This window comes from Podarcis vaucheri (genome assembly GCF_965113315.1).
Source record: "Podarcis vaucheri genome assembly, chromosome: 11".
NCBI lineage: Eukaryota > Metazoa > Chordata > Lepidosauria > Squamata > Lacertidae > Podarcis > Podarcis vaucheri.
Genome location: NC_138749.1, coordinates 16,669,752 through 16,684,160, shown reverse-complemented (window position 1 = coordinate 16,684,160; position 14,409 = coordinate 16,669,752). Strand labels below are relative to the sequence as shown.

Here is a 14,409-nt window from a genome sequence, read left to right as displayed (position 1 = left end):
GCAGGGGAACTGTTCCTCCAACCTATAGGCAGCGTGCCCACGCGTGCGCACACACACACACGACTATCTTTCTGCTTACTTTTATCCAGTCCAGGGCTTCTCATGGCCTATCTTAGGGCTGGGGTGAAAGATATAAATCCATCTATATGGTGTGATGCTACATGGACAAGTTTAGAAGAAGAAGAGTTTGGATTTGATATCCCACCTTTCACTCCCTTTAAGGAGTCTCAAAGTGGCTAACATTCTCCTTTCCCTTCCTCCCCCACAACAAATACTCTGTGAGGTGAGTGGGGCTGAGAGACTTCAGAGAAGTGTGACTAGCCCAAGGTCACCCAGCAGCTGCATGTGGAGGAGCGGAGACGCGAACCCGGTTCCCCAGATTACGAGACTACCGCTCTTAACCACTACACCACACTGGCTCTCTTTAGTCCCAGAGTAGTTCCAAAATAGAGGTCAAGGGAGTAGAATGGATTCACCCCTGCCTCTTGCCCTCCCTCCTCTCCTGCTTCAGTTGTTTCCCCTGCTTCCGGACTTCTCTCTGCCACAGACTCTCCCAGCTCACTAAGTCTTGTTACTCTTCAGCTTCCTACACTTCCTCTCCCCAGTCTTCTCCCTCAATGCCCTCTTTGTTGTCCCACCACCAATCCCTGGGCTCTGAGCCTTCTTCCCCTGGGGGTTCCCCGGCTGGTTCCTCCCACCATTCCTCTACAGCCAACCCATCCATGACACTGAGCATGCTAAGCCCTCATTGGGTGGTTTCAGGTTTCCCTTCTCTCTTTGGGGATGGGGCTGAAGACTACATGTGCCCAATTCCATCCTAGCTACATTCAGAGAACCACCTGGGTACTGTTGAAATCCTGTACTAATAAGACCAACTGCAGACACGTTAGAGAATCTGTGGTATAATGATTTAGCATAGTGACTCAGAAGTACTAAGAACTGGTTGGTTAAGTGGAATCACTTACCAGCTTCTTAATGTCAAGGATTTTAATTGAATCCACCCATCACCAACTGAAGTGAATATTCCAGTTCTACAGCAGTGATTGCAGTTTCTGTTTTCAATATCTCAGCTCAACTGAAATCTGGTTAGCAATAATATTTTATTTCTTCCCCACCCCCCAAAACAAAAACAAAACAAAAAGCCCGCCTTGAAATATGAAAGCAGCACTGAAAAATAAATAGCTTTCCATGAGAGCCCGGGGCTTCCAAGTTAATAATGAGAGGAACATATACAGAGTGAACCGCGTAGCAAATTCCCATATAACCCCAACTGAAATCCTTATGGTATTTGGATTTTAAACACTGAAAAATAAAACACAAAACCCTCTGAATACTCTGAGGCCAGATTCATTGAAAGCTTGGCTGGTTTCAAGCACTTTACAAGCTGCCAAAAGTGGGGTTTGGGGTCCTGTTTGGCTTCCTGGCTGCCAGAACGGAACAGAGACTTGATTGAATCCAGCCGCTGTTTGCATGATGCTGCGGCATCCAGTCTCAGCCGCTGCACTGAGAGCTGGGTGCGTGGAACTCCGTCTCTTGCCCCAACCAGGCGGGAAAAGTCAATGGGATGCGAAGGGGCACCTGAAAGCAGTGTGGAGAAGCATCCTTCTCCTAGAGGATAATAGCCACAATGGGGTCCCACCTGCGCCGCTGCAGGCTGGATGTCTCAGAATGCAGGTTGCTGGGGATTTCAGGTGAGCAGAGTGCTGTGACTCTCAGGGTGGTTGCACAAGACTGGGTCTTTTCTGCAGTGACTCCCCGCTTGTGGAATGCTCTCCCCAGGGAGACACGCCTGGCACCTTCATTGCACATCTTTTGGTGCCAGGCAAAATCATTCCTCTTCTCCCAGGCTTTTGGCTAATTAAACAATCTATGGGCTATTTAATTGTATGTTTTTTTGGGGGAAGCATTGTTTTTGCTTGTAGCTGTCTTAAGTATTTTTATATTCTAAACTGCCCTGTGATCCTCAGGTGCAGGGCAGTATAGAAATTAGATGATAGATAGATAGATAGATGATAGATAGATAGATAGATGATAGATAGATAGATAGATAGATAGATGATAGATACATTTTATATATGGCTTGATTTGTAAGAAAAACAAACAAACGTCATTTTAGTGGAGGAACCATAGTTCTGGGCTGGAATGCCTGCTTTGGATGTATAGAGTTACAAGTTTCAATTTTTCCAGTGGGAACAATCAATCCCTCTTTCCAGGGAACTCTGGGAACTGAAGTTCTATCAGCAGAATAGGAGGTCTCCTAACAACTTTCAGCACTACATTTCCCAGGATTCTTTGGGTGAAGTCGTAACTATTTAAAGTGGTATGGTATTGCTTTAAACATATAGTGCAGATGGGGCCTATAACACAGCTTTGCCTGTTCCTATTGCAACTAGCAGGGATGGGAAACTATTGGCCCTCCATATTGTTGAACTACAACTCCTATCAGCCTTGACCATGCTTGCTAAGGCTGATGGTGTAGAGTTGTAGTTCCCCATGCCTGGTGTTTAGGCTCTTCCCAAGGGCCATACCACCCATTCTCTTTCAACACCTTGGCTTCCTCCTGCCTGTTAAGATCTGCTGGGATTTTCTTTGCCTGAAGTGATACAGCTTCGGTCCTACTTAATGCTGTTCAGGGGTTCTCATTTGTTCCGTGGTGTCAACATGTTTAAATCTTTCATAGAAATTGATTGCATGCAGGAGCACGTCTCTGATGTTATTCACAGAACTCTTAAAACCTGGATTACCATGGGCTGAGCAAATGGGATGTGCAGATTGGGGAGTCTACAGGTAGCCAGAGAATTCAACATTTTACACAAGCCTCAGGTTCTCTGAGCAGATAAGCAGAGTTATAGGAACCTACTTCCCCAATTAGGCAAATAAGTCTTAGAAATTATATTTAGATTTTGCACAACACTTTCCCTAAGAGCTCAAAGTGCTTCACAAGCATTAGCTTTGCAAACCTTTTAACAACCCTGTAAAATAGGCCTGTATTATAACTATCTCATTTTATTGACGAAGCAGCTGAGGTGATAAGACAGAAAAGCATTATGATAAACCAATTGGCACCTGGGCATCTAATGACTGGAGGTGAGATTTAATATACGAGCTTCATTGTGCTGTCTTCAAAAAACGCTGCAGTGTTAGTTTTCCAAGGCTTGCTGTAAGCCTAACTCCCAGCACCCTTAGTTTGAGCCCAATGATTTTTGTCTTTCCATCAGATTTACGTTCCATGACCATAGAGCATCTCAGCCAATGCCATAGAACAGGCATAGGCATACTCCGGCCCTCCAGATGTTTGGGACTACAATTCCCATAGTCCTTGACCACTGGTCCTGTTAGCTAGGGATGATGGGAATTGTAGTCCCAAACATCTGGAGGGCCGGAGTTTGCCTATGCTTGCCATAGAACATTATGGTACGTATGTTAGTAGCTGTTTTCCAATATTGTGTAAATACATTTTTAGCTGCAGATGTGGAAAAGTTTAGTTGGTCCTTAAGCAGTAAATAATTATGGTCATCTATAAACAGATTTAATAAAGCAGGCCTTGGGTCAGGTTGTATCATCTTGTCTTGTAATAGAAGAGACTTCTTCAAAGACCATTTCCCAAAATAATTGCACAGGCTTGCATTCTCACCACATAAGGAAATATGAACCTCTGTTGACATTCCCTCCAACATAAAGGACTTGGATGAGAGCTTAACACGCAGCATTTTGCAACGGGGTGTTTTTAATGTGTGCAACTCCTTCATTTCTTGCAGCTACCTTGCTGACCAGTGCTGGAATGGCGGCTTCATCTACCTGATCATGTTGCGTCGCATCAAGCGCAAGGCTCCTCTTCCTCCGTCGAACGGCAACAACAGCAACAGCAGCAGCAACGAACCCAAAGCCCGGCCTACCTCGGAGCCCAGCGGGAAGACAGCACAAAATGGCAAAAGGACTAGAAAGTTTGGCGTCATCACCAGAACTCCTCCCGGGGGCAAGGAAAGCAAAGGCAACAAAAGCGGCAAAGGCAGCTCCAGGACTGAGCAGGGAAATGGACATTGCACCCTTATGGAAATGGATGGGTTGCACCCCGAGGCATCCAGCACAGAAAGCAAACTGGAGGATCGACTTCAAAAAGCTGACTCGCCGTTTCCAGCAGGGCAATACCGCTCCCGCCTTTCTGACGGAGGGATTCTAGACCTAACCTCAAGTGAACTCTCGCTGCAGGTAAAGAATTTTTTAATTCCCCATTTTTATTGCTCCTGGTGTCGCCTTAATTGAAAACAAACCAACCAGAAGCATAGGTGGTTCAATAACAAAGCAGTTTCCATTGGAATTATGGTCCAGGTAGATTGTCTACAGAGCGCAAAGCTTACATTGTGACTTTCTTCCCTTCCGTCTCTATTATTATTATTTATTACATGTGTATACCGCCATATACGCCATAGATATCAGGGCGGTTCACAGCATAAAATTACAGTACAGCTGTGTCTTGGTTCTTGAACAGAATCCGTTCCAGAAGTCCGTTTGACTTTCATAAACCAAGGGGCGGCTTCCAGTTGGCTGCATGAGCTTCCTGCACGCAGTCGGAAGCCGCGTCAGACATTCAGCTTCCAAAAAAAGTTCACAAACCAGAACACTTACTTCCGGGTTTGCGTTTGGGAGCCAAAATGTTCCAGTCACAAAGCGTTCGAGAACCAAGGTATGACTGTACAGTGGTACCTCGGGTTGTGAACGGGATCTGTTCTGGAGGCCCATTCGCTACATGAAAAGAGCACAACCCGCAGCGGCACGTCTGCGCACACACGGGCTGCGATTCAGCGCTTCTGCGCATGCGCGCGACATCATTTTGCACTTCTGCGCATGCGCGGATGGCGAAACCCGGAAATAACCCTTTCCAGTACTTCCGGGTCGCCATGGGACGTAACCTGAAAGAACATAACATGAAGCAAACGTAAAATGACTGTATAAAGAAAACACAAAACACATAATAAAAATAAGAACAATAACAAACCAGTAATAAAGGGCATCGGATGTTAATCATCCAAAGGCTTAGTTAAAGAGGAAAGCCTTTTCCTGTCACCTAAAATATATATAATGAAGGCAACAGGACTCCACAAGCAGGGAGCCACTGCAGAAAATGCCCATTCTTGTGTGGCCACCCTCCAGACTTTTCATGGGGGAGGCACACAAAGAAGGGCCTTGCGAGTGTGACCTCAGGGTCCATGTAGTTTCAGTACTGCAGTCCTGAGACATAACTAGACATTAACTGCAGAAGGTTGGCAACCCAAAGCCTAGTGTGGTCCCTGGCTGAAATTTGTGCATCCCTTTGCAAGGGATCGGTATCCCAGCAACAGCAACCACCCCATGTGAAGGCATTTGGGGCAGGGATGGGGAACTGCAAGCCTAGGGGCCATATGCAGTCATCTGTTCCTCTCTTTTTTGGTCCTTAGGACCCCACCCCGCCCACACCCCTTTCCTACAAGTAAGGGGGTCAGCACAGGCTGCAGTCTCCTACACCTCTACATTGTAGAGATCAGAAATACTGATGTGTTGCTCCACATTCCCTCAATTAGAGCTATCTGGACCTGCCCGGCTTTTTATTGGAGTTCTGACTTCAAACTGTTTCTCCCATTATTTCGTTCCCTCAGTGAAAGCAAGCGGAGTTTATTTGTTTTCCATGCATAACAGGAGAGGGGGAACCTGCTGGGGACATGAAGCCTGGCGAGTCTCGATGATTAAAGGGCTGCAGAATGCAGAGGCACGAAATAGGCCTTGCAGATGATGAGCTGAAAAACTCGTGTTATTGCTGCCTGTGAACAGAAATGAGCTCCAGGGAACTATCTATATCAGCAGCCTAGCTGCTGACATAATTTCCTTGGCAAAGTCCTTAAACATTCTATCAAGCCATTGCAAGCACCTGAACTAATGCAATCACCCTTTGTTTTTAAGAGTCATTTGGAAACACCACCGGCTGGATTGAGCTTTTTTTTTTTCCAACCCCCCCCCCCGGGCTCATACAACATCTTAGTCCTGAAACTGCAATGCGCTCTATGTGGGGCTACCTTTAAAGGTGACCCGGAAACTACAACTAATCCAGAATGTGGCAACTAGTCTGGTGACTGGGAGCGGCCGCTGAGACCATATAACACCACTCTTGAAAGACCTACAGTGGCTCCCAGTACGTTTCCGAGCACAATTCAAAGTGTTGGTGCTGGCATTTAAAGCCTTAAACGGCCTCTGTCTAGTATGTCTGAAGGAGTGTCTCCACCCCCATTGTTCTACCTGGACACTGAGGTCCAGCACCGAGGGCCTTCTGGCAGTTCCCTCCCTGCGAGAAGCTAAGTTACAGGGAACCAGGCAGAGGGCCTTCTCGGTAGTGGCACCCTCCTGCCCTCCCACCAGATGTCAAAGAGAACAATAACTACCAGACTTTTAGAAGACATCTGAAGGCAGCCCTGTTTACGGAAGCTTTTAATGTTTGGTGTATTACAGTATTTTAATATTTTTTTGGAAGCCACCCAGAGTGGCTGGGGAAGCCCAGCCAGATGGGCGGGGTATAATTAATAAATTATTATTATTATTATTATTATTATTATTATTATTATTATTATTATTATCAATGTTAAACCCTAAGCCCTGGATTCTGTGAAGGATACTAAAGAGAGATAAACACACCTGAATATCGACATCAAGGATGTGGGTGACCAGCGGACAACAACTCCTACCACCCCAGATCATGTCACGTGGAGCTTATTTGAGTTGGAATCCCTCCCTTTGGCCCTGGGAGATACCGTGATTGGCCCAAGGTTACCAGGTGGACTTTGTGGCTGCGTGGGAATCGAACTCAGCTCTCTGAAGTCCCGGGCTGAATCTTGGCTCAGCACTTGGTTCAACACATTGGCTCCATAATTGATTTATTTTTTTGGTACTTTAACTACCTTCCTACCCCACCTTGAATTTCTTTCTTGGCTCTGTGGTGTGAGAGGAAATATGAACTGCCATTGACCCCCCACCTGCAAAAGACAACTTCACTGCCTCTTTCTTGAATGCCTGGATAGATTGATTAGACCGTGGTGCTGATAATGCAATGGATGTAGTTTCGATCTCTGTATTGGACAGCTGCATATTCCTCAGGGTCCCTTCCAGTTCCACAATTCTATGATTCTATGAAGTGGGATCTTAAAATGTGAGGCAGCCTTCCCTAATGAAGCCACCTTCCACTTGCTCGAAAGAACCAAGCTGCTCACATGATATCTGCAAGGATAGACGAGTACCAAAACACCCATCTGTGCCACTCGCTTCTGAGTGTACTTGAATGATGCATGCTCACTGTATTCACACCTTACTTTTATAGGTTGTCCACTGCAATTGTCTTAAGTACACACCTAAGAATGTATTGTGTGAATTGGCCCTCTTTGTTGATGGGAGAGTGCCCTGAGATTTGACAGTAGAGATTTTGCCAGTTGTTCTAGTGTGGTGTTAGTGGTTAAGAGTGGTAGATTCTTAATCTGGTGAACCGGGTTCACTTCCCCGCTCCTCCACATGCAGCTGCTGGGTGACCTTAGGCTAGTCACACTTATTTGAAGTCTCTCAGCCCCACTCATCTCATCAAATCCAAACTCTCCTCCTCCCCCTCCCCCCCTCTTCTTCTTCTTCTTCTTCCTCCTCCTCCTCCTCCTCCTCCTCCTCCTCCTCCTCTAGTGGTCTCTCTTTCATGCCATTATACTTGCTTGTAGTAATTTTAACAATAAGTTATTATGATCAAAGCCCCCTTCTGTTGTTTGGTGCTCAGGGTTCAATCCACAAAAATGTGTTGAAACAGTACACTGTTGCATTAAGGAATTCATTTTAACACCAGTTTTAGAAAAATATAGGGGATCAATAAAAGGGAAGAAAGAGAAATGGAAGCTTTGCCGGGTTTGTGTGTTCTTTAATAGCCTATTTTCTTTCCCCAAGGATTCAAAACTGTCATATTTTGGCCGTGATGGATTAATTTTCTTATTCCTTTTTTTTAAAGATAATTTTATTTATTTATACATACAACAAGAAAAAACCACACACAGAAAAACACAAATACCAAATTACACACAAATTACAAAAATAACCATAGACACATAATTTTCTTGGCAAACAATAAAACATCTATTGGTCTTAACACTAAAGACCCAACTTCCCGTCTATTCCATATTTCAAATTCATATTACTTATTGCCAATACACATTTTTTTTTAATAATGAAACTTATTCTCAATAAATCTAATTTCTTCTATCTACCTAGCAACTATCACTGAAGTTCCTCGAATGCTGCAACAGAATTTAAACTACTATATTTATTTTTCAGATATTCTTTGAAAACCTCCCATTTAGAAACAAATTCTTGTTTTGATTTATTCTTTATTTTTTCTGATAAACCATCTAATTCGGCATATTCTGTCAGCTTTTGGATCCAATCTTGTATAGAGGGGATTTCATTACTCTTCCATGGAAATGGTAATTATATTATTCCTAAATGCTGGAATGACTGACTGACAGTTTGATCCTGGACGTCTTAGAAACCCATTTAAAGGCTGAATTCACACATGAACACAGTTCACCAGATAATTGCAGATGCACCCGATTAACCTGAAGATTTGAAACGGCGCAATTATTTATCACCTAATCCACTTTCACAGATCATTGCCTCTTTATCGTGTGAGGAAATTGCCCGCCATGGGGAACCAACCGGGAGACTACAGGCTTATTAGGTGTTTGTATTTTTGGTGCCCCCAATGAACTGTGAAGATATTTCACACCCACGTTTCCCAGCTTAGTTCTGAAATCAAGCCTAGAGGAAACTACGGACATTGTGTTAAGCAGAGTTGCTTCTATGATAAATAGAAGTATCCTGCTCTTGATCTGCAGAGCAGCTCACATATGGCTCCCAGATGGCTTCCAATCCAGGTTGCTTAAAAGGCCAGGCCTCCTTAGCTTCAGTAGTACAATGGCACCATGTGCCTGCAGGCCATCCTCTGTTACATATATGCAAGGAGGAGAACAGCTCTTTCCTGTGCACCTGGTAGGGAAAGCCTAACCAACATGAAAGGGATGGCCCATAGCTCAGTGGTGATGCTTTCCACGCCATGTTGTTTAGTCGTTTAGTCATGTCCGACTCTTCGTGACCCCATGGACCAGAGCACGCCAGGCACTCCTGTCTTCCACTGCCTCCCGCAGTTTGGTCAGAGTCATACTGGTAGCTTTGAGAACATTGTCCAACCATCTTGTCCTCTGTCGTCCCCTTCTCCTTGTGCCCTCCATCTTTCCCAACATCAGGGTCTTTTCCAGGGAGTCTTCTCTTCTCATGAGATGGCCAAAGTATTGGAGCCTCGGCTTCAGGATCTGTCTTTCCAGTGAGCACTCAGGGCTGATTTCCTTAAGAATGGATAGGTTTGATCTTCTTGCAGTCCATGGGACTCTCAAGAGTCTCCTCCAGCACCATAATTCAAAAGCATCAATTCTTCGGCGATCAGCCTTCTTTATGGTCCAGCTCTCACTTCCATACATCACTACTGGGAAAACCATAGCTTTAACTATACAGACCTTTGTTGGCAAGGTGATGTCTCTGCTTTTTAAGATGCTGTCTAGGTTGGTCATTGCTTTTCTCCCAAGAAGCAGGCGTCTTTTAATTTCGTGACTGCTATCACCATCTGCAGAAAGTAAAATCTCTCACTGCCTCCATTTCTTCCCCTTCTATTTGCCAGGAGGTGATGGGCTCCAGGTTCAATCTCTAGTAGTTCCAGTTGAAGCAGGTGTGGAGAACTTGTGAGCCTTCAGGAGGTACTGAAGCCCAATCTCCACTTTCCTCTGAACAGCAGGTGGGGATCAGAGGCCAAAACACCTGGAAAGCCACAGGCTCCCCATCCCTGAGTTGAAATATCTCAGACAGTGGATTCTGGGAAGCAGTCCTACCTGAGACTGTGGAGAGCTGCTGTCCATCAGAGTAAACAGGACGTAGATGGACCAGTGGTCTGATACTTGGTAAAACAGCTCCATGTTGTTGTTGTTGTTTAGTTGTGTCCAACTCTTCGTGACCCCATGGACCAGAGCACGCCAGGCCCTCCTGTCTTCCACTGCCTCCCGCAGTTTGGTCAAACTCATGCTGGTAGCTTCGAGAACACTGTCCAACCATCTTGTCCTCTGTCGTCCCCTTCTCCTTGTGCCCTCCATCTTTCCCAACATCAGGGTCTTTTCCAGGGAGTCTTCTCTTCTCATGAGGTGGCCAAAGTATTGGAGTCTCAGCTTCAGGATCTGTCCTTCCAGTGAGCACTCAGGGCTGATTTCCTGAAGAATGGATAGGTTTGATCTTCTTGCAGTCCATGGGACTCTCAAGAGTCTCCTCCAGCACCATAATTCAAAAGCATCCATTCTTCAGCGATCTGCCTTCTTTATGGTGCAGCTCTCACTTCCATAGGTCTATACAAATAGCTCCATAAAGGTAAAGGTAAAGGTACCCCTGCCCGAACGGGCCAGTCTTGACAGACTCTGGGGTTTGTGCGCCCATCTCACATCTATAGGCCGGGGGCCAGCGCTGTCCGGAGACACTTCCGGGTCACGTGGCCAGCGTGACAAGCTGCATCTGGCGAGCCAGCGCAGCACACGGAACGCCGTTTACCTTCCCGCTGGTAAGCGGTCCCTATTTATCTACTTGCACCCGGGGGTGCTTTCGAACTGCTAGGTTGGCAGGCGCTGGGACCGAGCAGCGGGAGCGCACCCCGCCACGGGGATTCGAACCGCCGACCTTTCGATCGGCAAGCCCTAGGCGCTGAGGCTTTAACCCACAGCGCCACCCGCGTCCCGGTGGACCTGGCTGGTGGACCTGGGCTGGCTAGTCATAGGTCCATACAAAACAGTCTCTTTGCGCAGGGATTCTAGAGGGGGCACAATTTTTCTGCCTTCAGTTTCTATTTTCTTGTGTACTATTAAAAACAACAGCAGCAATTCCAAAACAGGAGCATAACTTTTTTACTTTAGGTGTGAAAATACCTAAGGCTAGTTTGTGGTTGAAAATGTGCAGCTCCTACTAAAGGAATATATATTAATGTAAAAATAATCAATAAATGCAAGCCTTTAAGAATGTATACCGTAATGCTCAGTGATCCCAGCTTTCTCAGACCTTCCTCTGCATTTATTTGCTTCTTTTATTAAAAAAAGAAAAGAAAATCAATTCCTGTTATATTCTATGGTAACAGCTTGCTTCATAATAATCACATTTACTATTTTTTAAAAGCACTTTCAGGTAAAAATGAAGACAGGCCTGGCCTGGAGGCTTAAAGTCTAATAACAGTCGTTCACTTCAAAGATTATATATATATATATATGCTGTAGTTGTCTGGCTTTCTTGTTTCTGGGCTGGAGGGAATTACGGAGCGGCCATATTCAGCAAGGGCAGGTCCAAGAAATTTTGCTGCCTGAGGTGAAAAACAAGATGGCCGTCTCCCCTGCTGCAAGTTCAAGAGTCAGCCGCACAGGCAACTACAGTTTGCCTCTGACCTTGGTGATAGGGCAGCATCTACCACTATACCTGAGGGCAGCAAGCTAACTGAGCACACGGGGCAGGCTGCATGTTATAATACAGCTCTGTCCTCCACCATCTTGCCACAGCTTCCTGTTCCCCATCCTCTGCCACCTTGGGCAACTGCGCCACTCTGGCTAAAGATAGTTCTGGTCCTACATTCAGATTATTGCAACTCATAATAACAAGCAGAGAAAAGTCTCATTCCTCTGTGTGCAGCCTTCTCAGCTCTTCCATTTGACCAGGCAAGCACACAAGCCAGGAGTCTCTCCAAACTGGGAAACAATGGTTAGCAGCTTCTGAAGAAGACCTGTTATTAAGCCAGCTTTAAAACATAGCTTCATAACCTGCTTTGATTAGAAGGCGATAACTGTAGTTTTATCATTTTGGATAAGAAAAATGATCCTGTGAGTTGGCAGTTGCAGTCCAGCATACAGCCCCATGTGAGCATTGGAAAGCCAGTGTGGTGTAGTGGTTAAGAGCGGTAGACTCATAATCTGGTGAACTGGGTTCGCGTCTCCGCTCCTCCACGTGCAGCTGCTGGGTGGCCTTGGGCTAGTCACACTTCTCTGAAGTCTCTCAGCCTCACTCACCTCACAGAGTGTTTGTTGTGGGGGAGGAAGGGAAAGGAGAATGTTAGCCGCTTTGAGACTCCTTAGGGTAGTGATAAAGCGGGATATCAAATCCAAACTCTTCTTCTTCTTCTTCACCTTCCTCCGATGGCCACTCACAGGCAGGCCAGGGTGTGTGGCTTGGCTGGTGGACCTGGGCTGGCTAGTCTTCATTCAGGTCTGGCAGCTATCCATAAACGGAGGTTATGACTTGGCTGAGCAGCTCAGTTGGAGCTGGATTTCCTGCCCCTTGAATGTATGATGGCAGGAGCAAAGCACTCGCAAGTGGGAGCACAGGATTTGTGCATGTCTTGCCTTCCTGAGATCACCCGAATGTGGCCATTATTCGAAACTGGATTCCTGCCCCCGAACCTGTTGATTTCGCTCTTCCTCCTCTGCAGTGTATAGTACAGTTTTCATGATGTTGTGATGCGGAGCGCTAACTCCCTTTCACCAGAAGCCCCAATTCAATTATTCATTCATTTAAATTATGAACCTACTTTACAAGTCAAGGCATTTTCAAAGTAGCTTACAAAATGATAAGGTAACAAAACAAAGATGCTGCAGAAAACAAAACAATACGTAGGTGAAAGAGCAAATAAAATTTGGAGACTGACATTGTTTTTAACAATGTTTTCTTCAAATTTAAGACAACTGTGCATGGTTTGTGTGTGTGTGTACGAATGCAGTTTTTAAGCCCAAAGGTATTGAATTTCTGATAACAGAATGTTTTTCACACAGGCTGTGTTTTTACTCAGGAGAACAAATAGCGTTCCTTTTTGTTTTATTAATGATGGAATTTGGTGCTTATGAAATCAAGGGGTTTAATGGCGCTGCCTTGAGCCAAGAGCGATTCAAGCTTTCCTGCTTAGTCCTGGCCAGACATAACCTCTTAGCAGCTGTATCACAGGCACTTGCAATTCAATCTGTAGATGGGTTCCAAAGATAGATGTATATTTCGGACGGTCAATGCAGTTTCCTGACGTAGGCAGATAACTCCTGGGAGCAGCATGAAATTAACAAATGTTATTCTCACTCGGGGTCTGTTATATAACACAGATAACCCATTTTCACACATAATGAGACAGAAAATGAAATTCTTGCCACTTTGAACACAGTTTAATTGTTTTTGTAGTGTACGCACATGGAGATTTACGTTTCTTTTAAATGCAAATTTTAGCTAGATCCCTTGATATCCAAAAAGAAGACCTGTTCAGGGGAAAGAAAGTCACATGTAAGAAGAAAAATATACCATAGGGCATGATCTACCTAAAGTTAAGCATTTTAGGGCAACCAATGGGCATCTGCAACTGCAATAGTTGGGGAAGAGAGCCTTTCCCAAGCTGATGTCCTGTAGATATTTTTAACTTTGGCCGTAACGGCTGGGGCTGACGGGTGTTGTAGATCAAAACAACTGGAAGGTACCACTTTGTGGAAGTACCAAGCGACAAGAAGGAAGGTGACCACATCTGGGGAGACCAAAGGAGCCATTGCTGATGGAAGGAGAAACAAAAATGAAAGGGATTCCAAGGGTTTGTGGGAAACAAGAACACTTGCATCTATCAATCTACTATCTATTTGTCTACTTCTCTTTATTTATTATCTGCTATCGATCATGATTTTTTGCTTAAGGCTCAGAATGTTGCCTGCAGTTCTACCTGACCCACTGCAACCATTAAATGTAAGGTGTGTGCTTAACTTGCCCCAAGGTAATGGTGGTCAATGGTGTTTTGTGTTGGCTCTGCCACACACTACTGCTGAGTTGCCGTATTTTTCGCTCTATAGGATGCACTTTTCTCCCTCCAAAAATGAAGGGGAAATGTGTGTGCATCTTATGGAGCGAATGCAGGCTCCTTGGCTTCAGCGATAGCAATGCGAAGCCTCTGAAGCACAGAGGGAGTGCTCCCTCCGTGCTCTGGAGGCTTCTCGTTGCTTTCGCTGAATCCGCCTGAAGCCCCCGGAGCGCAAGGAACTCTTGCTGCGCTCCAGAGGCTTCAGGCAGCTATCTGCAAGCCTTCGGAGCACAGCTGGAGTTCCCGCTGCACTCCAAAGGCTTGCGGATAGCCGCCTGGAGAGCGAGAGGGGTCGGTGCACACCGATCCCTCTTGCTCTCCAGGCTTTGCTTCGCTGGAGAGGCACTGCACAGTTTTCCCTCTTTGCGCAGCGCCCCTTTAGCGAAGCAGGAGGAGAAATGGAAGGGGCTCCGTTTCTCCTGCCGCTTTGCTGAAGGGGCACTGAGCAGAAAGGGGGATTTTTTTTTTACCTG

At 45.6% G+C, this 14,409-nt stretch overlaps 1 protein-coding gene across 5 annotated transcripts in view; it reads left to right on the top strand.

Moving 5' to 3' along the window:
- PDZD2 (PDZ domain containing 2) overlaps positions 1 to 14,409 on the top strand; it is a 254,232-nt gene that overhangs the window by 164,137 nt on the left and 75,686 nt on the right. For all 5 annotated transcript variants that reach the window (XM_082241726.1, XM_082241728.1, XM_082241727.1 and 2 more), the window contains one exon: positions 3,759 to 4,209. In XM_082241726.1, the coding sequence (XP_082097852.1) occupies positions 3,759 to 4,209 (451 nt within the window). The remainder of the gene's footprint in view (positions 1 to 3,758; positions 4,210 to 14,409) is intronic.